The sequence below is a fragment of the Lepisosteus oculatus genome, chromosome 12, assembly GCF_040954835.1.
Source record: "Lepisosteus oculatus isolate fLepOcu1 chromosome 12, fLepOcu1.hap2, whole genome shotgun sequence".
NCBI lineage: Eukaryota > Metazoa > Chordata > Actinopteri > Semionotiformes > Lepisosteidae > Lepisosteus > Lepisosteus oculatus.
Window position 1 is genome coordinate 17,399,211 of NC_090707.1, and position 23,740 is coordinate 17,422,950.

At 35.6% G+C, this 23,740-nt stretch overlaps 4 protein-coding genes across 4 annotated transcripts; all 4 read left to right on the plus strand.

Moving 5' to 3' along the window:
- The first annotated feature begins 2,556 nt into the window (after window positions 1-2,556).
- hoxd11a (homeobox D11a) lies at window positions 2,557-4,674 on the plus strand. The gene is made up of 2 exons (XM_006636494.3): window positions 2,557-3,352; window positions 3,933-4,674. The coding sequence occupies exons 1-2, from the start codon at window positions 2,737-2,739 to the stop codon at window positions 4,163-4,165; spliced, it is 849 nt and encodes a 282-aa protein (XP_006636557.2). The 5' UTR covers window positions 2,557-2,736; the 3' UTR covers window positions 4,166-4,674.
- A 5,007-nt stretch (window positions 4,675-9,681) lies between these two features.
- On the plus strand, window positions 9,682-12,501 carry hoxd10a (homeobox D10a). Its single transcript, XM_006636493.2, has 2 exons — window positions 9,682-10,587; window positions 11,662-12,501. The coding sequence occupies exons 1-2, from the start codon at window positions 9,849-9,851 to the stop codon at window positions 11,934-11,936; spliced, it is 1,014 nt and encodes a 337-aa protein (XP_006636556.1). The 5' UTR covers window positions 9,682-9,848; the 3' UTR covers window positions 11,937-12,501.
- Window positions 12,502-15,499: 2,998 nt separating this feature from the next.
- On the plus strand, window positions 15,500-16,964 carry hoxd9a (homeobox D9a). The gene is made up of 2 exons (XM_006636577.3): window positions 15,500-16,136; window positions 16,475-16,964. Exons 1-2 carry the CDS (start codon window positions 15,587-15,589, stop codon window positions 16,717-16,719), a joined length of 795 nt encoding a protein of 264 aa, XP_006636640.1. The 5' UTR covers window positions 15,500-15,586; the 3' UTR covers window positions 16,720-16,964.
- A 4,144-nt stretch (window positions 16,965-21,108) lies between these two features.
- Window positions 21,109-22,779, plus strand: LOC102686566 (homeobox protein Hox-D8). Its single transcript, XM_006636492.3, has 2 exons — window positions 21,109-21,749; window positions 21,981-22,779. Exons 1-2 carry the CDS (start codon window positions 21,332-21,334, stop codon window positions 22,259-22,261), a joined length of 699 nt encoding a protein of 232 aa, XP_006636555.1. The 5' UTR covers window positions 21,109-21,331; the 3' UTR covers window positions 22,262-22,779.
- The last annotated feature ends 961 nt before the right edge of the window (window positions 22,780-23,740 follow it).

Sequence of the window (23,740 nt, forward strand, 5' to 3'; positions counted from 1 at the left end):
AAATGTGTATATGTAGGTGACCTGACTACTTGAAATAGGTAATTGCACACGTTTAATGTCCTGGTTCTGGCGAGTAGATAATTAGAAATAACTTGATTGCATCTTGTTACTTTTGTAAAAAAAAATAAGGATGAAAATCAACTGTGCCTCTTACAGTTCCAGTTCAGATTTTATAAGTAGATGAATACATTAATGTTGAAAACTAACCACGAGTATCCCGGAGAGCAATGGACACGCGCGCGCACCAATCAGTATGGGTAGTTTTTACAATTGCTTTAACTACATTTCCAGTTATTGCTCCCATCTTCATTCTCCTCACGTTCTCACAACCAATTTCCAACCTATTAATTATGAATACATTCGTTGTTTCTATGGGAAAATACAGAACCGCATTCCGCGGCTATCACAAATAGTTGATGTGCTTCTTGTGAACGGGTTACTTTAATCTGCCTAAATTGTATTTCGATTGCGTTGGATTTAATTTAGTGGTTTTGAACAAAAATGAAGCCCGGTTCGGAAATCTTCCACTTCTAACAGCCCTGTTGCCTTTCGGTTACTAACGAGCACGTCGCGGGATTTCCAGGCACAATTATTTCTGAAAGCATTAATCAAAGTAATTAAACAACTATTAAATAGTTTAAGTATATAATAGTGACTGTGGGTATCAGTTAAGCAAATAAACAACCGCAGTTTCTACAGTCTAAGTGTTTTTCCAACGTGTTTCAGGGCCAGGGGTGTAGTTATGTGTTTTACAATTTTGAGCAATTGCAAAAAGGCTCCGAAATAACACATATAATATACGAAATAATAACAAATAGATAAAATAAAACAGCAAAAAATAAAAAAACGACTTTTGCCGCTTTTGAAGGTATTTATGTATAAGGTACAATTTATTAAAAATGTGCGCGTATACGCATCTACATTTTTTATTCGATTTCGCTCCAATCAGTTGTCTCCAATCAAGACAAAATCACTATTCTGCTTGCTAAAATCTAGAGGGTTTCAGTCAGGGTTTCGTTTTATCTGTTACGCATAGTTTAAATAATTATTTTGGTTCATTGGTTTCCACCTCCTTAAGAAGCTGTTTTCCTCCAACTTCAACTCAAAATATCCTTTCTTGTCATGCACTTAAACTAGAACGCTTCCTTTTGTCTGAGCAATAAACTCGTTTGAGGGCTGACGGTTATTGTTGATTGTGGGTTGCGCATCGTCTCAGACCAAAGACGTTCAAAGCCAGGAGACTTGTTTTGTACTTGGCAGTGCGACTCCATTTCCAGCTATTCTGATACTGAACTCCCGGCGGGTAATTGCTGCGTTGATTTCGGAATTCTGGGAAAACTAACCCAATTTTATCAAGATTATATAACTCCAGCATTTAACGAAGGTTAAAGTACATTGGGGGTAAAGTACATTTTCCTGTTTTGTATGACTGGAAACAGAAATTGCCTACCTAGAATGCTTAAAACAACAAAGTTGTTTATATTGATATATTAACGTGCGTTTACTATGGTAACCGATATAATATAAATCAAGTTTCCACTTTATCTTTGTACATGCTCTTGTTTTTGATGAGTGAGAGTTGCATTCTAATTTTATAAATATATGTTTAAGTGTTGTGTACGATATTAATACATACTGTATAAATACCGTAAACAATACCGTGATATATCGTAAACAATAGTATTTTATATGACAATGACTTATATATTCTGTCAGAAAAAAGGGGGCGAAACTCAGAATGTATGTCTTTCAGGGAACACAAGCTTCATCTGTTTTGCTATTTACGAATATTTCCGTTCTGTAGAAATTAATTTCACCAATTTATTTCACTATATGTAAAATATAATAGAGTTTATGTTACCATAACACAAAAGTAATGCATTTTATTTTTTGCTTGTTAACAAATCGTTTTGCAACATTGGGTATCTGAAAATATTTGTGGGTTTAGTAAGATCCTTATGAAATACAAAAATGTTGGGATATATTTTCATGTGGAATTCTTAATAGTACAGCTGCAGTAGAAATTATGCCATTCTTGAAGTATGCTCATGCTATCTGTTGAAATGAATTGCAAATGTCCTAAAGACTCGCACATACCTTTCACGTGTCTGTAGTTGTTTTTAAATAATTCAGAAAGGAAGGTATTATTTGAATTTTGCTTTATACTTAAAACTGAAATGTCTTCCCATTTTGATAAGCAATCCTATATATAATACAAGACTGACGACGTTTTATTAAGTAGTATGCTGGACAAAAGTATTTCAAAACATATGACTAATATTTTTATAAAGTTTTTATCTCATATACTGTTTTACCTAAACAGAAATTTACAAAATATTTAGCAAGGGTGTAGCCTTTGGACAGGAGAAATGGGCAAAGTTTTGCTAAAAATCCTCATCTCTTTTTATTTCTGGGATTGTTTACACCATCTTAATTCGTGGAAAAAAATGTAAGACTTAGATTGGATTTTCTGCAAGATCAGGCAACCAATGAACTCACTGGTACGCTCGCATACGGGTTGCTTAAGATACTTCTTAATGACTGATATTGATATATGGTAATTTCTTTACTGGATCACATGACACAATTACCTCAAGAATCGATCAAGATGAATTGCACGTCAGCTTACGTTTCCGACTTTTTTCCCCTCTCGGGTCCTGTCCACACGCCTATAGTGCAATAGATGGACAAAGTTTAACACACTCAACACTGCTACTCACAAAGCGAGAAGAAGAAATGACGGAGTATGATGATCGCAGCAACTGTGCGTCAAATATGTATTTGCCGAGTTGCACCTATTATGTATCAGCGCCCGATTTTTCGTCTGTCTCTTCGTTTTTACCTCAGACTACATCATGTCAAATCAATTTTCCTTATTCTTCTAATATCACACAAGTGCAACCTGTTCGAGAAGTTCCTTTCAGAGACTATGCTCTGGATCATCCAACTAAATGGCCTTACACTAGCAGTTTCGCTTCCTACTATTCAGCGGACGAGATAATGCATAGAGATCTACTGCAGTCGCCGAGCAGGACGGAAATGATATTCAAAAATGACTCCGTCTACAGCCATCACGGCAGCTCAAATCCTTCAGGTAATTTGTTCACCAGTGTTGGCAGAAATGGAATTCTTCCTCAAGGGTTTGATCAGTTTTTCGAGACTGGAAATACTCATCCCGAGAAGTCCAACTCCGACCACTTCAAACAAAAAACAGAGCCCAGTTTCCCCGGAGATGCTGGGAGCAACAGACTGACTTCGGATAGTTCACAGCAGAAGAAACAGGATCCAGCTGAAAACATCGAGGACGATTCCTCTTCATCTAACTGCGCGGAGGAGAAAAACATCGCCTCAAGTAAGTATAAGAATTGAATCAGGGTTATAGAGGACATGTCTAGTACTTTGTCGGGCTGATTTTACGTGCAACTTTATAAGCATGCAAAGGTTTTTATATACCCTATAAGATTTGCTTTACTGTTGTAAAAATATTTACGATGGGAAAACAATTTAGGTGGGCTTCACCGATATTACTAATACATATTGCTTCTCAAAACACTATCTAATGGGCGTTTCAAAATATGTGGCAAGACATGTGCGAATTTTTACATTAAGGAAATAAGCCTTAACACCTAATAATATATATTTCTCTGTAGAAATGTATTCTGTAGAAATTCGAGCCACATTTTCTTTAACGATATGATTTCCTCCTCACTTTTAATAATGTGTATTGAATATTGTATTGTCTCTATACAGACATACAGAGGTTATATATATATATGTTATGGATAGACAGATACATGCATACAAAGACATAAATTGTGTTGGGTTATGAGACGTAATGAGCCTTTTTATACTGATTAATTCATTTCATTTTACTTTTAAAATAATTGCATTTTCTATGGCGACCATTGATTTTGATACACTTTCTTTCTTAGGTTCTTTGAAGTCGAGAAAGAAACGATGTCCATATTCCAAATACCAGATTCGAGAACTTGAACGAGAGTTCTTTTTCAACGTGTACATTAACAAAGAAAAGCGCCTGCAGCTGTCCAGAATGTTAAACCTAACAGATCGACAAGTGAAAATCTGGTTCCAGAACCGAAGAATGAAAGAAAAAAAGCTCAACAGGGATCGGTTACAGTATTTCACTGGAAACCCTTTATTCTGACAATTTGAACCCTGATGAAAGCGCACATACTGCCTGCACCTCCAAAAATGGGATTGGTTTTATTTGTTGCGGTATCCTAAATACAGGATTTTAAGAACACGACCTTTTAACTCAGCTAAGTACTTTGAAAATTAAAACCTGACTTAATTCTATTTCCTATGCAAACCTCAGAGCGTGTGGTACGAGCAGGTTAACACTTTTACCTCGAGACGGAAGCGGATTCATTACCCAGATTTTAATTTAATTGATTCTGAATTTCTCTCAAGCAAACAATTAAGTAATGACAATCCACGTGTTATGTCTTTGATAAAAAGCTGGTGAACGCCGGTCTTTGTATTATTGTTGTGTATTCTGTTTTCTATTTATTTTATCGATTTATTTCATTGACCATCTTGCAACAAGAGACATTTATGTTCATGGCAATGCCCAGTGTGTACTTTTATTATGGTATGTAAACATTTATTTCATTGACGCATGTGACTTGTACAAAATTATTAAAATAAAGTTTAAAGGAGGATTATTTAAGATGTGTGAATCAGCCGAAGCACTGGCTGCAACGACGCTCACTCCACTACACACACTTTTTCAAAGCAACTTTTTGAAACGGTTCATTTACTTCACGCGTAATGCAAGACAGCACTAGGCTGTGTGGCAAAACGTCAGTAGCTTTAACGTACGGAAGAAACAAGGGTGTAACAAACGTGTTTGAAGTTCAATATTATGAGTAAAAAAGAGGAACAAAACAGCACGTAGGTGAATATTCCCGATCTGTGGAAGTTAGTTGGCCTACATTAATGGCAGAAGTCTTTCCCCTCTTTATATTGTTGTGGCAGTGAAGCTATTTACAAAACCTTGAACCGTCTAGACAATACAATAAAGACCCTAGTTGTAAATGGCTAAATTGGGGGTTATTGCACCTTCTGGTCACTCCAAAAAGACCTTCCGTATTCGGCTCACTCTAAGAACCCGAGGGGATGAAGAAAAGCAGGCTCACATTGCGAAACGTTAACGGAAATTTAGACACAACGTCTGGATATATGCATCGAATCACGTGAAACGGGGGATCGAAGTCTCCGGTCTCCAGACAGTAATTGCATACAAATGAAAAATCCCCGTAACGTCGATAGGCACGTCTAAGAACAAAGGCGGATTCGAATATTAGGTTTCATAACGAGGGACATTTTTCAGAACTTATAAGTTGGCAACATTTTTTAGAATTTGTCTTTGAACTTCCGTAACGTCAAGGTCGTCACCTTTAACCCTTCTGAAAAGTAGGCGCCTTTTGGCTGTTCTCGTAGTTAGACGACTCCCTCCGAACAATATCTGCACTGCAGCTAAGGGCGTCCGAATTGCGTGATAACGGCGTGTCCCGACGGATTAAGGTGCACAATCTTTACAACAGTAATACAGTCTTGCCAAGAGAAGTCTGATTTCATATGGTTACCTTCAGTTAAGGATAAAAGCACGTTTTGGACAACGAACTCTGCCATTATTTCATACTACTGACTGTCAGTATGAAAAACCGTCATTTCCAACCCGCACACAAATGGAACATGAGTGTTGTCAATTCACAATACAAATTTTAAAAGTTTATTTTCTTTTTCATATTATGCACGGCATTGCACAAAACCAACACGTGACAAACGAAGAATATTTGTGGGAGCGTGTGCTTTTACGTGTATTTCTGTTGATAGGTTTTTGCAGATGTGAGCCATCTTAATTTCGAAAAAATCATTTGTTTTCATGTATTTAATGTTTTGTAGCACGTAAAACACTTATATTTTAACCAGAGGTTTTTTTTCCCAATCCTACATATTTTGGTGCAAAATAATGGAGTAATGGATGTAAATAAATGATTTGAATGGTTTCAGAGAAATGTGGCAGGTTTGGAAACGGAACAAATGATTGTCAGCGTACAGGAAATGTTTGTAAAATACACGTATCCCTTGTAAGTAGCTATGGTCGTGAAGGTAGAGATCCTGGCTACACACGAAGAGACGCACACAAACAAAAAAGTGGACAGAAAAATTAGAAAGAAAAATAGGTGATCCGAATTTATGTCCCAGTGTGTGCTAAATAGAAGTAGGAAACTACTACAAAATAGGCCTAAGTAAGCTTTGCAATGTGCAGCCTTGACTAAGACGTACCAAGTTTATTTTTACAGCATATTGAGTCAATAGAGCTTTGATATTTAACAGGGTTTTTGTTTTTGCTTTAAATAGTATTTTACCCACGTCTTTTTGCAGCAGGCTCTCGTAAACTGCTGCTATATATAGAAGTCAATATTTATTTTATCCACACGAGGGCGTGCTTCCAGCGAAATTAATAATCTGAAATAAAAGAACCCCCTTTCTATTATTATTATTATTATTATTATTATTATTATTATTATTATTATGTTTGGTGTTTGGTGATTTGTCTAATAGGAAGTATTCTACCATAACACGGATGAGGTTCTTTGTGCTGTATTTTGTGCTATATTGCAACCGGTATTTTCATTTCTGCCTGAAGAACCCCGGCTGTTTTTAGCTTCTTTTAAAACAGGGTTATCCTGTATCGTTTCCATCTGTATTGAGCCATTTTTGAGCAGTGTCTAAGCTTGGTGACATTAAAAGCATGAAAGACACCTCAGCGTTTTCCCCGTTAACACGAAACTAAAACATAAAATTATAAGTTGCAAAATTCTAATACATTAACCCGTATAAACACTTTAATATACAGGTAATATACCTTAAGTTTATTTCTCAAGACTAAATATTATTAGGGAATGTTTTGAGGCGAGCTACAAAGTACATACCGGTGTATTTGAAGGACATTAGGCGCCGCTGTTTAAAGGCCTTTTTGAATTATAACTTATTTAAAATAACCTTTTTTAATTCCGAAAATTATTTAATTTCATTACGTTAATTGATACTAAATGCTGTTTATCGTACGCCTAAGGTAATATATTTATTTCGGCATTAATATTATTTTCAATAACAAGTTATTTTTAAAAGGATTACATTTAAAACAAATCTATATTCTCTTAAAAGCACCAAGACGTCAGCCCCACCGGCGTCAATTTTTAGAATAAGGAAAAATTAATCCAACAAGAAATTAAAAGCAAGCACACGGAGGCATTAGCCAATATTTGCCCGTCAACGAAGTCCTAAACGATAATGCACGTCTATTCAAAATCGATTATTTTTTTAAATATTTATGCATATGATTTTCGTTTAAATAATTTAAATGAGTACAATATCTGAAACGAAATGCAAAAAACAAGAAATTATACTGTTCTAACATTCAATAAAAATGTATCCTGTTTCCTATATATACATCCTATTATTTTCTATTTAAGAATCTAATTGTAGATGTGATTTTTTTCGATGATATTTGGATGGGTAATCCCGAATGTGCAGACAATGCACATTGTATACACACTGTTTAGGAATTATTTATATTGAAAATAAAAGTTACTGTTGTTGTTGTTGTTGTTTTGGTCAGCAAGACGCATAAGGTACTTTTAATTTTCGAGAAAAGCATTTTATTTCATTGGAAGGAAAATGTTGAATTCTCACACGAAGAGCGTTACGTATTCGTTGCGTTAACAATATTAATGTGGGAAATCAAACTAAAATGTATTCAACAACGAGAAGCTGACTTTGTTATTTTTTTCTAACGTTTTTTTTCCCGTAGTGACCCTTCATTTTCGATTTGAAAGGGAATTTCGACACTGTAATGAACTTCTAGTAGTTTCACATGTGTCTGATTTTTTTAAACCTTTGGCACGACCTACACTCTCCTACATTTGTTTTAAAAGTGTTTCCTCTGTCATTAGTATTGTTATCTGAGGTTAACTTTAAGCCATGGTTATTAAATTGTTGGTCGTGTATCCTTCTGTAGTTTATGATATGGGTAGGCGTTGAGTAATAAAGAATTCAATCTTGGCATCAGTTCAGAAGTATTTTAAAACCTCAGCACATCATAGCGTTCTGCACTGGGACACTGGGGCAATTTATTTTTTTAAGTTGAAACTAAACAGTGGTTTCATCTGGACTTTGTATATTATTTATTATCTCTGTACTTTTGCTCTGCCCAGTTTGCCGATTAAAAAGAGAAAACCCTCGTCCACTTAAAGAATGTTTTTTTTTTATGTTCGCACTCCGAGGAACACTAAGAAAAGAAAAACTAGGAGGAAATTTAACTGGGTGTTGTGCGATTTTAACCACAAAGCACGTGGTGAAAACTCAACCCAGTATTTGTGCCAGTGTCTAATTTTGGGTTGTTGTAATGCTAATTTAAATTTCTTTTTCTTACGTGACACCTTTTCAGAAACGTGAAGGTAATGCTTTGCACGCAGAGCGTACATTTTTGCTATACGTCCGCAATGCATCAAAGAATTTAAGAATAATAATATGATAGTTTATAAAGAACTGCAACAAGTATAGTTTACAATATATTGCCTATTTGGGGATATGCATATATTAAGATACACGTAATGCAGAAGTACCATTGATATCATTCTCTGCAAAAGCACTCACAATCTTTTAAAATATTGATTGAAATAATTTGCTGCTTTAGGTGTGGCGTTCAATCTAATTTAAATTGCGCTACGAATATAGAAAATCGGGCTTTTCACGTCCGAATGCAAAATTGTATCTTACTAGACTTAGCTTTTTGTTTCCTTAAAACAGTCAAGCCATCTCTTCAGAGAAATCAATATGATATATTTCAATAATCCATAAGGTGAACACCATTTTGTGAATTTTAAGCTATTAATCTTATCTTTTACAAAGTCACAATTGATTTCTTCATAAAATAAGCTGAACGTGTGCTTTAACTAGGGGTATAATTCTATGAAAGCTTCAAGTGCAGAAAATTACATGGAAGCTCTGGAATGCAGATGAGAAATATATTGATCGGCCTGATTCTCCTTAATATGTTTTAATAAATTCAGCAACCTTTGATACTCCGGAAGTGTCTGGCACAAATGCTTTTACTTAGTCTATAAAAGCAAATGTATATTCACTTCAGAATTATAACAGAAATGGCGGAGTTCACAGAACTATAATAAACGCACTTGCATTCCAAACTATCCCATTCCAAAAGAACAGATTTGTTTATTTTATTTTTTCTTCCCGTGTATATTCCGTAATACAGATAACATATAAAATGTTCTGTGCCTTTTCCCCATATAATACTTAATACTAACAAAAAAAACACCAATCTTTTGGATATTCCAAGTAAATGTATCTTGCATTAACACCGAAATGGTATAAGGAACATTTTCAGATTGAACTTGAGGATTTTAAAATGAACAGCTGAGGGTCTGTCTCAAGCATATTTCCTGAACGTTTTCATGAATACATTTCACCGTGCCCTCCACGCGTAAAAACATGATATATTTTTATTTCTTTCGTCAAGTGAAAAGTGTTCAGTGCTGGAACAGTCTTTTGTCCGTCTTTAAAATCAATTTCAAGTCCGCGTTCTAGGTGTCGCTGTTGACCACACTTGAGATCCTCATCAAGTTCCACTGCGCCCACGTGACGTTAAAGGAGGCTGCGTCTCAAGGCCATTTTCAAATTTCATTGGTTTGGTTGTCATGTGGTAGCGGAGAGGCATCCCGAGTTACACGGGGATTGTTTTGCTAGATATGTCAGCCTACAAAGGACATCTCTCTCTTCTTTAAAACCTCTCCAAAATGTCCTTTCCCAACAGCTCTCCTGCTGCTAGTACGTTTCTAGTAGACTCCTTGATCGGTGCTTGCCGAACTGATAGTTTTTATTCCAGCAGCAATATGTACATGTCATCCAGCACAGAAATGGGAAGTTATGGAATGCAAACCTGTGGACTTCTGCCTTCTCTCGGCAAAAGGGGGGAAGTTAGCCACCAAAATATGGGCATGAATGTCCATTCCTACATACCTCAGATAGATAACTGGGCAGATCCGAGCAGATCGTGCAGAATAGAGCAACCTACCACCCAACAAATGCCCACTTGCACTTTTCCACCAAATATAAAAGAAGAAAGTAATTGCTGCATGTATTCCGACAAGAGAGCAAAGGTCAACTCTTCAGAAATTCCCGCTTATCCGAGCCTGATTCCCGAATCATGCTCAGTTGATAGTCCCGAAATCCCTGTGCCGGGATATTTCAGACTGAGCCAAACTTACGCATCTGGGAAAAATCAAGAATACAGCAATGCCTCTGAAACGAGTTCAAACACAATCCTGCAACTGAGCAGAGTTAATCCCAAATCGCAACTGTCTACTCTTGCTGAGGTGCAAAAGAAAATAACTGAAATTCCGAATAACCGAGATACCGCCAAGACGCCAACTCCTGTACAGAGCCCAGAACCAAAGTCGAGCTCGCAAGAGGAGAAGAACTGTTCTACTGAAGCGTCTGCCTCCAGCCCAGAAGTACCAGACAAGGACGCTAAAGGTAGGCATAATAAAAGGATTAATCGTGTCGTGGTGTGATACGAACGCGCCAGCATCATAAAACCCAATATAAAACACAAACAACCCTAAAGTCGTAATGTTTAATGAGAGCCTTACTCAAGTTGCAGTAAAACGTGTTAACAGAGTATTTAAATAGTCTTCTCCCTTGCATCCGTGTGTATATAAATGTATCTGTTGGTATGCCTACTTTCAGCTAGACAACATTATATTATCTGCACCTTTTTCCGTTTTCTTCTGGATTTGAACATAAGGTTACCGTATTGTGGTATGATTTCTTTTATATTTTAAACGCACATCCAAATTAAGATACGTATGAAAAAATCGTTTGCTTCAGTGTTACCCGTTTAACAGGATACTTAAACATAATGCTACAGTCGCTGACCTTAAGCTGACTTTATTTGAACTTCTTTATTTTTATTTTTTTCAGGTCGCTGGGTTAATTGCTAGCCAAATTTCACAAAAGAAAAATGTAAAAATTGTTATTTATATGCTTAGAAAGAGAAACGAACAAACAACAAACTAAACGCCTATTTGATATTTTTTTCATTCTTAAAGGTGCTTCCGATTTGCAGAGTAAAGGTGTAATAATTCACATAACATACAGTATATTGCATAAAATGTGTTTTAAGTTTGATAATAATAAAATTCTAACTACAGCTGCTGGTTACAATAATAATATTTTAGCAGATGTTAAGTGCGTTTTCTTGTTTATGATTCAAATGTTTTTATTGATTCAAAACCCCAATATATATATACATACACAGTACATAAACAGTTAATCATACATATCTAGATGGTCTTATTGTCGCATTGTCGCAGTCAATAACCCGCACTTTCCTAAAGAAATATTAGATAGAGAGATGCCTTATCATGTGATGAAATTCGTCTGCAGTCTGATCATTGCCATATGCTTGTTTGTTTTTTTTTCGAAGCTCGTCTGTTCAAATATAAGGGTTTTCCAAAGTAAAGATCAAGGTATTACAACATGTGAAAATAATAATTGCTACTTTGGCTTGTTTTGTTCATTGCGTTTCTTCGTACCTTGTTCTTGCAGAATGCAAAGCTGAAGCACCAACAAGCAACTGGTTAACTGCAAAAAGTGGAAGGAAGAAAAGATGCCCTTACACAAAGCACCAGACGCTGGAATTAGAAAAGGAGTTTTTATTCAACATGTACCTTACTCGAGAGCGCCGTCTAGAGATCAGCAAAAGTGTCAACCTCACCGACAGGCAGGTCAAGATCTGGTTTCAAAACCGCAGAATGAAGTTAAAGAAGATGAGCAGGGAGAACCGAATCCGGGAACTTACCTCCAATCTCACCTTCTCGTGAGGGAGGACATGAATGTACAATCGTTCTTTTTCGTTCTTTGTCAGATGTAAGATGCACTGGGGACTTGGACATCTTGGTTTTTTTTTTCATATTTGGAAACTGTGACGTGTACCTGCTACTTTTGTTTGAGCTCTTGGTTGTGTTTCATTTCTGGTTTTCTAAAAGTGCCGCATTCTGTAATTTAAATATGTGTTATCACAGGGTATAATACGGACTGGTTTTGTCTCGGGTCTTAAATTATTAAAATGTTGCAGACACCATTGTGGGAAGATTGTTTTTTCGCTGAGTTGAAAAAAAAAATCTGTAACCGTACACGAAATACACAGTTTTAAATTCTTATTAGACCATGACTTTGAACATGAAAGCACATCTATTGTTAGTAATTAGAAAAAAAACATATAAGAGCATCCACCTTAGAGTAGAATAGTCCCATTTAAGTAAATCTTGAAGAGTTAGAAATGTTCCTGTATAGTAAATGTGGTAAGTACTGTCATCATATGGGTGTAAATCTGATGCATGTTTTGTGGCATGTACACTGCAATAAATTATATATGTACAAAAATGATGTTTTTGATGTCCAAAATATAATGCCTATTCATTGTTTCATTTTAGGAAGCAACCAGTGTAAACGTGTTATTTTTTCACCCAACCATCTGCAACAGCCTAAACACCACAGACAACTAAAGTCATTTACTAAGAAATATATTTATGAAACAGTGTGTTTCTTCCTACTGAAAAAAAAACAACAACACCAATTGTATTGCCTTTTGATTCTGAACCTTTTACATGTAAACGTCTTGTGTTAATAATACATTTTCGGTCGAGTGCATCCAAAAATATCCCTGTAATTTTTTTAAATCTAATTTTATTTCTACATTTCTCTCTAGGGTCAGCTGAGATTAAACTAACTCAACAGCCAGTTTAAAGATACTGCGTTTAATATGTCAGAAATTTCGAAATTTAGAATGAGTGAAATTTCATTTTGAATTCTAGAATTCTCTGTTGAAGTCCCGACAACAGATATGAGATGGGGGAGGGGGCATATTTTAATATTATGCCTAATTGTAAAATAATCCATCCTATAAGGACTTGGTACACGATCACTAATGTCTGAAACATTTGTGCTCTTCTCGAAGAATCTGTTTTTTTTGGGAAAAGGACCACAACAATAATTAAAATAATAAGATCATTTTCAGAACAATACGTACAAAATAATATAAAGGTATAAAAACTTTAAAATAAAGTAATTTAGACTGTTTGCAAGAATACATTTTTATGAGATCGTTGTTATGAAATTGAATTCTTAGATTAAAATTTCGAATCGGACTCCTGGATTGTAGAAACCGCCGTTATACTACCGCAACATTTGACTAACGTTAATTTAACACATCGGTTTTGTAAACATACTACTAAGCAAACGACGATTAAAGTTTTAGATTACTAGCATTGTAAGTTATTTTCTAAACTTAAATTCTGAATGTTTGCGGTGTAATTCAAAAGCTTAATTCGAGTTTTATTTTCACATATTTTAGGTTTCACAGATTCCTTAAAGAAAGAATTTGAACATACGGCATATTACTGAATTTATACGTACAGAAAGCGGTATGCTTTCAGGTTCAAGAAAATTGCTAGAAGGAAAATAAGCTTGAAGTAACCTAAATGTTTGTATTTTCTTTAAAAGGTGATTCGTTCTTTACCGATATATTTAAATCTAAAAGAAAGCTTATGGTCGCCGACAATCTTCAGACTTTTAAATTTATCAACAGTTACATGTTCTCCAGTAAGGTCACATAAAGACGAAAGCTCTCAGTAAGAATATAGTAGTCGAGTCCCAAAATATTTCACGCACGAAACCAAATTCGAAATAACTGTCCAACGGGGACATAGAATGCTGCTTAAATTAGTCCGCTAAAGGGTTTCGAAAAAATAAACCTTCCTCCGCTCATTGGAAACGAGTAGCCAACCCAACATGTTAAAATTTAAATGGAAACCAGTACTGCGGCAGAAAAATAATCTTGTTGGACCATGTTTGTAAGCACATCTGTATTCCAGAAAGAGTTTAGTCTATAACATGTAAATAAAAACTAATCCCAGTGGGCTTTTTTATTCATGAATGCGTTTGTCAAGGTGAAACCACTAGGCAAGTGAGACCAAACCGCTTCCAAATACAGGAGTTAAAACAGCAATTACACAAAACTCGGTTGACAGTGGAGCGCCTTTTGCAAAGTCAAGCACAAGTTGATCAGTGATCTTTTTGATCTTTGACCGTAAGCTTCATTTGCGACCATTGTCCCGTTTAAGAAGCCTGTAGAACATGTGTTGTGGACTTTATTGTCACTTAAAATGTTTAGTTTCCATTTCAATCCTCTGATTTCGAGTTTAATCATTTCCACCGGACTATCTGGAGCAGAAGGAGGAGACCAAAGAAAGAAGCAGAATACAGAGTAATAATAATAAAAACCACTGGTGCTGGCAGTGTGAAGCCATACACATTAAATAATCTTTGTAATATGAGGAGGGAAATGCATTTCTATTTTGCCAGGTCTTATGACTTAAATTTATAGCTCTATGTACACAAAAGAATGGACGCATCGTTAAAAATCAATAAAAAACAACCTATAAAAGGCTTGCTCAGAAGCAGACAATTTAAAACACAACTACATTAAGGCTGGTATTAAGAAATACATTTCCCCCACGTTTATCCATAAAACCATTAGTATAACAAAAGGGAATATGGAGAACGTAAACTAATTTACATGTCTAATTCAATTTTACTTGTACGTAAAGGAGAGGGTAGCTGCAATTCGACTCTTGAAATCTTACAAATATTCAGAAAGATCGTACAAGATTCACTCTTCCCCGAAGAAGACTAACCATACATCATTTCAGGGCAGATTCACTTTGTTACGCCAAGAATCCGTTTTATTAAGGGCACATTAATGTATAATCAAATGCACCTCATAAAAATTTTATTGATAGACATAAAAACATTATGGCGGTCTTCTTAATAAATAGAACAGTACACAACAATTATTTTCTATTCCAAATATACAACAACACCGAAACAAATATATACTGTTGCACGTCGTGCAGCACTACAAGAAATTCAAATCTTAAAAATTCTCATAGCAACGGTATTCTTGATTTTATTGCATGTTTTATGTTTACGAGGAGTTACAATTACAGTAGTCTATAAAACATATTTTACAAGCGTAGAGTGTGCGACATACCTTATGACGATTTCTGCTTAGATTTTACACACGTTTTTTAAAATATTTGCTCATAGCACCAGTGCATGACTGCAGGTTATGAAATACCCTAAATGGGTGTATTAATTTGCGCACGTAAAGAAATAGTCCCGACTCTCCCCTGCTGCAGTAAAGGTTAAAACCATCCAGATCCTCCAAACGGCTTACATTTTAACGTTTTCTTCCTTTCCTAATACTATACTGTTGATGATAGTTGCTCAAAATGCGGAAATTAAGCTTATCGCAATCTGCGGATTGATTTACTCACTGTATTGGTAAATATGATCACGTGATTCATGCAACCAATCACTGGAGATGAAGCCAGCAAAAATACTATGATTGTTCAGAAGGAAGGTATCTATAACAGTGTAACCTTTTATATGACTACGAAGGGCTCCAAAAATGTCGACCACTGGTACACTTAGTAACTATTATGTGGACTCTATAATAGGGCACGAAGCAGAGGACGTGTATGGGGCTCGCTTTGTCCAAGGAGCACACAGCACGACCTCAAGGCCATCAGGTGTAGCAGATAATGCTGATTTTTCGTCCTGCAGCTTTGCCCCCAAGTCCGCCGTCTTTCCCACGTCTTGGTCGTCGGTTCACCCTCAGTCGACAGCCGCAGTATCAGGGATTTATCATCCCTACGTGCACCAGTCTCACCTTGCTGCCACGGACGGCAGATACGTACGGTCCTGGATAGAGCCCCTCTCCAACTCGGTTTCTTTTTCCGGCTTTCATCCAAACCCTCGGCATTACGGGACAAAGCCAGAAAGTCTGCCTTCTAAAAGGACAGAGTGTTCTTCTTTTGAGGCACAAACTCCAACTCTTCCCGACTTCACGAGCGGGGCATTTTCAGAAAGCAAGGTTAAAGGCACCAAAGAAGCCACTGGCAGCGACATTTCGAATCACAGCGAGCCCAAAGAGGACAAGACGCAGCAACTTGACCCAAGTAAGTAAAAGAAATTGCTCTGTGATTTACAGCCCAGAAACTGTACGAGCGGGGTGTGTAAAGCTGAAGGTTTTACAAACCTATAAAACTGTCCAGACGTTTACCATAGTCCAAAAAAAACCTACACACGGCTATAAATGGTAAATTGTGTACAAAATCTTTAAAATCATTCTGACCACAGTTCACAGTTCTCAGCCCTTGGCGCAGACTATCTTTGTTTCAATGCAAAAGTAAAACTTACATTTAACGTTTTTCAATAGCAAATGTTTCATAGTTACACCAAAGTACCGATTTTTGTAAGAAGTATTTTATTTAGTTATATTCTTGCTCTGTTTCAGGCAACCCTGCGGCAAATTGGATCCATGCACGTTCCACAAGGAAGAAGCGGTGTCCTTATACAAAATATCAGACATTAGAACTGGAAAAAGAATTTCTTTATAACATGTACCTCACAAGAGACCGTCGATACGAAGTTGCTAGAATTTTGAATTTAACCGAAAGGCAGGTAAAAATCTGGTTCCAAAACAGAAGAATGAAAATGAAAAAGATGAACAGAGAAAAGGGCACTAAGGAGCAACACTGACTAACCCGGGAATGAAAACTGCAGTGCACTGGACTATGTAGTGCTTCATCTTTGATGTAAATGTGGTCACGCCATGTGCTAGAATAAACTTTAATAGGAGCCTGTGTATTAAATATGTCTGTTCCATTGTCTTTGTTAAAAAAAACCCTGTGCCCCAAAGAATTGGTTTTGTGGAAGGATAAAAGTGACATTTTGTTTGTATCTGTTCTTCCTAAAACACAAAATAAATGTTTAACGAGTCTTAATTGGACCACAACATATATTCGACATAAAGATCCAAGAAACGGTAAGATACAGGTATGAAGGTATCCATTAGTGTATCAGCAATGATGCCGTTGAATAATTATTTTTTTCAGTAGGCGAATGTATTTCAGGATTTACAGTAGCTAATTCTTTTTATTATTATTGCTCGCTATTGATTTTTCCCGAGAAAAGAAAACAAGACTTATTGTTTTAAAAAGATTCCAAAAAATGCTATAGGACGATTTTTAGACAATACAAATATTCTCTGATATGTGAGTATGTGGCCAGAAATTGTAGTATGAAGGTCTGTTCGATTGCAGATATGCTAATGATTAACTTAAATAGTTAAATGTTCTATGTAATTATTTTTTTTGTATTAAAAACATACCGGCTCACAGCAGGACCTGTTTCGTAAAATATGAAAAGCTTTCATTTTATTATTATTGGAAGAAAAATAATTTTATTCAGGTAATATAAAATGTAACTTATTTTTAAGTTGTCAGGAAACTATTAACGATTGCATGCGCTGTAATATATGTGTTTAAAGTGTGTTCACATAGCGTCTGAATAACAAGAAATGTATAGCGAACTATCATTTTGCCTTGAACTGGTTGGTCTGCAATTTATTAAGAGAATGAAAAACATATGTACGTGCGAACGTTTACTCAAGAAAGAAAGCACAAGCCATACACTGATTGTGGGCTATTAGAAAACATTTAATGTGAGTTACTTTTCGTAAATGTACATATCAGTTTGGAACAAGTGTGAAACATATACAGAGCATACCGAAGAATTAGCTTCGCACTTGTGTTATGGCGCTCGAAGTTGATTTCGTGATCTGTTCAATACAGGAAAAAAAATGACCAGGCTGAAGTTGCATCTTATTTATGGAATTCCTCTCTGACCGAAAGCGATTTCTATATGCCTACCCAGAAATGGAATAATAATAGTTTAAACATTTTAATATAGGTTATTCGTGAATTCCACTGATTTCATTGTCCTTGTTCAATTTAGTTTCAAAATACATATTCAACAACAGCGACTGAAACAGTAAACAGTTGCTGGTATTTAACCGCAGTGAGTTCAGTTCACATATGAATAAAGTTCGAAAATTGACAAGCTGCGTTTAATACCTTTAAACCTCAGTTTTAACATTAGTATTTTATCTTTGAAAAACCGCAGTCTTAATGCGTAATGGCATGGACCTTTGAGATCTGCTGAAGTTAAATTTGGAGCCATTGTTGTAGGATTTCCCACTAATAAAGTGTTTACGATTGGAAAAGGTGTTGCACGGATCTGAATTTATTGTGTAACCTTTACCTATAATGAGTTTAAAGCAGGAAGAAACGCGGTACAATAAAGCTATAGAGTTGACTAGACGTCTGGTCTTAATGAGTTTATGGGCGATGGTTGTAATTGTACCCTTCTTTCAAACCTCCTTATTTAGGTGTTTGTGTCTGTTGCTGACAAACAAAAATGCAGACACGTTACTACAAGGGTGTCTGGTCGATAAATTATGTGTCCGAAAGATCGAAAGGGAAACGAAAAAGTTCCCCGACTACAGGGAAAGTCACGTTTATTCGAGGTCGGCGTTTGTTCTTAGAAATCCATCAGACTGAACAGTATTTTGCAATTTGTGATGTTGTAAAATAAAGGGCTGTTTAAAAGAATACTTTGGATTTAGCAAGTTGATTTTGCACCTGTATTAGAAACTAAACGTAGACGTTTTTACAAGGAGAATAACATATCCAATTCGATCATTTTATATATATATACATTTCTGAACATTAATATTAGCTTCTCAATATAGTTGTTATATTATGAATTGCAACAACAATTTGCAAAAATTGAACCGGATATCTAACGGTCCATTATTTGCAACGTAACTATCGAATACTTTAACTATATAAATAAATCAGCCGATTTCCATTTCAATAAAGAATATATAAAATTTTTATTTGAATGTAAGACAGATTTATGGAAATTCGATTATCTGTTTAGGTGAAAAGTTATAACATTTCTGGTCACTTGATGGCGCTGTTGTTTCATATAATACAGGAGGCAAAGACAGGCGACAAGGGAAAGGGAGGTTTAATTAACAGAACATTTCAGAGTACCTCCACCCTGCACAATATGAATCATCGTATCATAGCATATTATGTTTATTTTTACGTTAATAAACGATCTTTTCAGTGGGTCCTTTTAATTAACGAAATATTAAAATGTTAGTGCAGACGTAAATAGCTTCAGCTCCTCACTCCTCTCCCACCAGCCCCACACTCACACACCCACAGAAACTAGATTCATAGCTGTCTGATTTATCTCGGTGAAGCCAGAAATATTAGCAATATGTTGTTCAAACGTAGTAAAGAAAAAAAAGTGTATCGTTTGTTTAGGTAAGAGCAGGAAGTCAAATCTGAAGGGGCTATAAGAAATCCCGAGATTTAAGTGGAAAGCCTGATTCTATATGAGCTTCTAAGGGTGTAAAGATGGTTAGAGCCGGCACATAAACGCATAAAACTGTAATAAAAGAACAATAAATAGGCCATTTAAACACTAGGTGGTGTGTATTTATTAAAAATAAATACTTTGGCAGTGGTGGCTGTGTTCTGGCTTTTGCAAAGGCAATTCAACCTTTCTTTTCTCGAAACCGTGATGTTGCCGCGTTGTTATTGTTGAATATACGCTATATACACGTAGGCTCGTAGAAACAGTCATTTGCAGAACAATTATGTCTACAATACAACACCGTGTTAAATACCTGCATTTCCCTTTCCGTTTCGATTACAGCTGGTAACCAACCCTGTAAACGATTTACAGGAGTAAGAAGAAAGGCCTTTTCAGTATCTTTTCAAAAACAAAGCAGACGCATTTCTAAACAGCAAAGGTTCTACAGTACGCACACGAACACAAAGCAGAGAAATATTAGCAGCATTTAAAATCTTTCAACAACAAATAACAAACGGAAAATACAGGATATTATTATTGTAGTCGGTGGTATAATCATAAGGCTATGTTGTGAGAGAAGCGGAAAAACATCACCAAGACGGAGTAGGTCGGTTATATAAAATAGTTTTCAAGTATTTGGCTTTTAAAATGTTGCAATGTTAAAATATCAAACGTACTGTAGGTCTATTAACCGTTTTCTATCCACTGCTAAACAATTTCTCTTTGTTCTTTGGTCAGAATTCCGGAGTAATGTCAAGCGTCATGCTCTCCTGAATATGCAAGATCTTCGGTTCAGTAGTGACGTTTCTGAAGGGTGAAATAATAGGAAACTTATTCATAGCCATGATTTTCATTAGGCAGTAATTAACCTTACAGATTCGTGACTTATTTGTTTTCACCTGGTCAAGGGTAAACGTTTTGCTCACTTTTTTTCGCACAACAGTTTTAATTTCGGGATGTTTTATAGAGAGGATAATATTTCTTTGAGTATCCTTTTATAAAAGTGTGTTGAATACAATACGATTAGGGACACCTCTATTATGTAGTTTCATCTAACAATCTAACAATAGTGCTACGTTGCTCATGTTAAATGATATTTGTTGTGTGCTGTTGCACACTACATATGTAGGCTATATATTGGGATTTATACAGTTAGGTTATACATATACGTAGGCAACACCACATCAAATTACAATAAGCAAGTACTGTCTAATACATACGCTACACAACCAGTTTCCATTAGCCTATGACATAGTTGTACACTAACCAGTACATGTGTATGTTTAACGTTAACTACATATTGTAGCGCATATCGTACAGACACAAAACATATTTTTCACATTCATTTACAACAGAAACTGACAAATTTAGAACGGAAACAACAATAATTGTCAATGGAAGCGATAGGTTAGAGAAATATCATTTTTTCTTTCCCTTTTCAAAACTGTGACCTTGATACCCTATTGAGGGTATAGTTTTAGTTTTAGTCTTGTTTCTGTCATAGAAATGCCTCCAAATGCGTAGGCATTTTAAGAGCACTTCCAACTAGTTGTACTGCAGTGACTGTGCTGGTTGGATATATTATTAGTCTGCCAATTATCTTAACCCAATCTCTATGGTCAGAGGTTTTCGAAACAAAATTATATTCAGAACACAGAGGGGGGTGTTTGTTTGCCTCAGGATCAGTAAATGTAAAACGAAGCAAAAGATTTTCCAAACAGGCAGAGCTTTCACTCGGCTCTGTGATTAAAAGGAAACAACAAAAGCCTAGAGGTAGAGATTATATTCTACACAAGTCCTCAGTGACCACTGGATTGGAATAACCACTATGAGTACTAAGTAGACTACTGGATGACAGACCTCTTCAATCAATTTTTTATTTGTTATTTTGAGTCACCTGATTAACAATTTGAAAGCACAAATGAGCTCATATTTTGTAAATCCCTTCTACCCAAAGTACAAGCCTGGTGAAGCAATAGTTCCAGCGTACTTCGACTCTCCTTTTTCACAAGATGTTAACAGTAGACACGCAATGTACGGAAACACTGCAGGTTTCCAGCACCCAGCACAAGTGCAAGAATTTTATCATCACGGGACCGCCGCAATACCGAACGCAAGTTATCAACCGAATCCTTGTGGAATTACGTGTCACAGCGACCCCTCTAAATTTTACGGATACGATAACTTACAGAGACAGCAGCTCTTTACGACGCAGCAAGAAGCTGAGCTGCTACAATACCCTGACTGTAAATCGTCCGGTAGTAATACTGGCGAGGAACCAGAACACTTAAATCAGAACCCTTCTCCGTCTCAGATGTTTCCCTGGATGAGACCTCAAGGTTGGATGTAATAAAAATTTGCTTCCAAATCACGTATAGATGTGTAGGCTACTTAAATAGTGACTTTTGCAGACACCATGAAAACGGTCTCTTGTCTAGTTTTACCTTTCACAAAAACTCGTATTCTGTTTGCTGAAGCTTCGTTTTCATTGCAAGCTGCGTGCCTTTGTGAAAGCTGACAGTAACTAGAAGCGCTACATTCTAATAACTCGCTGTTTTCTTTCTCCTTAGCTCCTGGCAGAAGAAGAGGCAGACAGACTTACAGTCGATTTCAAACTTTGGAACTCGAGAAAGAATTTCTTTTTAACCCCTATCTGACAAGAAAGCGAAGAATCGAGGTGTCCCACGCACTGGCTTTGACGGAGAGGCAGGTTAAAATCTGGTTCCAGAACAGAAGAATGAAATGGAAAAAAGAAAACAACAAGGATAAATTTCCAGCGTCACGTCCAGACGAAGCAGAAATAAAAATGGAAGGCGATAGCTTTGAACATGAAAAGGAAGAATCTGATTGACTGTAGACTATAAGCAACCTGTCTTGCCGAAATATTTGCAAAATCGAAAGTAGTGGGCTTTAGTTTTACCACGTTTCCCTTGTAATCGAATACATGTAAATATATAGGTTATTTTTCGCTGATTTATGATTTCTTAACGGCTTTTATCTCAATTGTTGTGTGAGCACGTAGTCTATTTAGTTTCTGAAAACATCGCAGGCCTTCTATGAACCATGTAAGTTAGAAGAATTATTTCACATTTGCGGATTCTACTGATTTTAAGATCTTGACAATAAAAGAAAAGTACGTGTACAGTACACGCAGACCGAACAAAATGAAGCCACGAATCGAAAGCAGACTACACTTGAAACGTCTTCTCGATCTTTTTTTGCGTGAAATTAAAATGATATATTACACAATTAGACAGGTAAAGTTTTTGTCCTGTAACTATTAAATGATTTGTTTTAATGATTCGATGTATTTTGTATTAAAAATAACGATGTCCACGATTTGTAAGAGAAATAAATATCAAATGTTTAATCTTATTTCTTTTTTGTTTCAAGTTGTTTTATTCTCAATCATCATATTTATAAGAAAAATATGAATGCTGTAGGATTTACCTTAGTCAGATAAATCGCTAAATAAAATTAATAAATTAACTAGAAAATAGATTTTTTTATCTATTTACTCCTTTAATTTGGGACATTATACATTTTTAATATTTGATAACTGGGAAATGGGGAAATGTAACTTTGTAAAAACCTTTAAAACGCTGTTCAACCGGATGATTCGAACCATTCATAATGTTTATATTTTACTGGTATTCAAAACTTAAATATTAGAATTTCGTCGTTTATTTCAAAGATAATTCTTTTAAAATACATTTTAAAAACATAGGATAGATGTGATAGTAATTAAATTTTAATATTAGAAGTTCATATACGTTCATTTTATTTTAAATAATTTGTTGTTACAATGTAAGTCATTATTATTTTCTTAGGAGAAAATTATTGAATAATTATTTTCTTAGGAGAAAACAATTAATGTAAAAATTGAACAGATCTCAAAATATGTGAAACAAAGAGTTTTTTAAAAAAAATAATATGTCATAAGTTGCGATATGTCCTGTTTATATCTTACCAATATTAAAATGCCAACCCAAATGATCTTTGTAACACTTCGGCCTGTAGGAATAACCGTAGTCCTTAAACATTAAAGAGAACTATTTAAAATGGAAACAAAATGCCGTCTTTTCTTCTATATAAACCACGATCTGAAATCACATGAAAAGGTTGGAAAAATATGCAATCTACTACAGGCGACTTGCCAGATAACTCATGATCTGTATATAAAAAACATTCAAACTATGTTAATCACACCTCACAATTCTTATTATTTATATCCGCGTGACGCTAATCGTTCTGAAAGTCATTGCTGAAATATTCACAAGTGAAAATGGTTTGTTCCCTAACCGAAAAGAATGCTGTTGCACGGATGTAA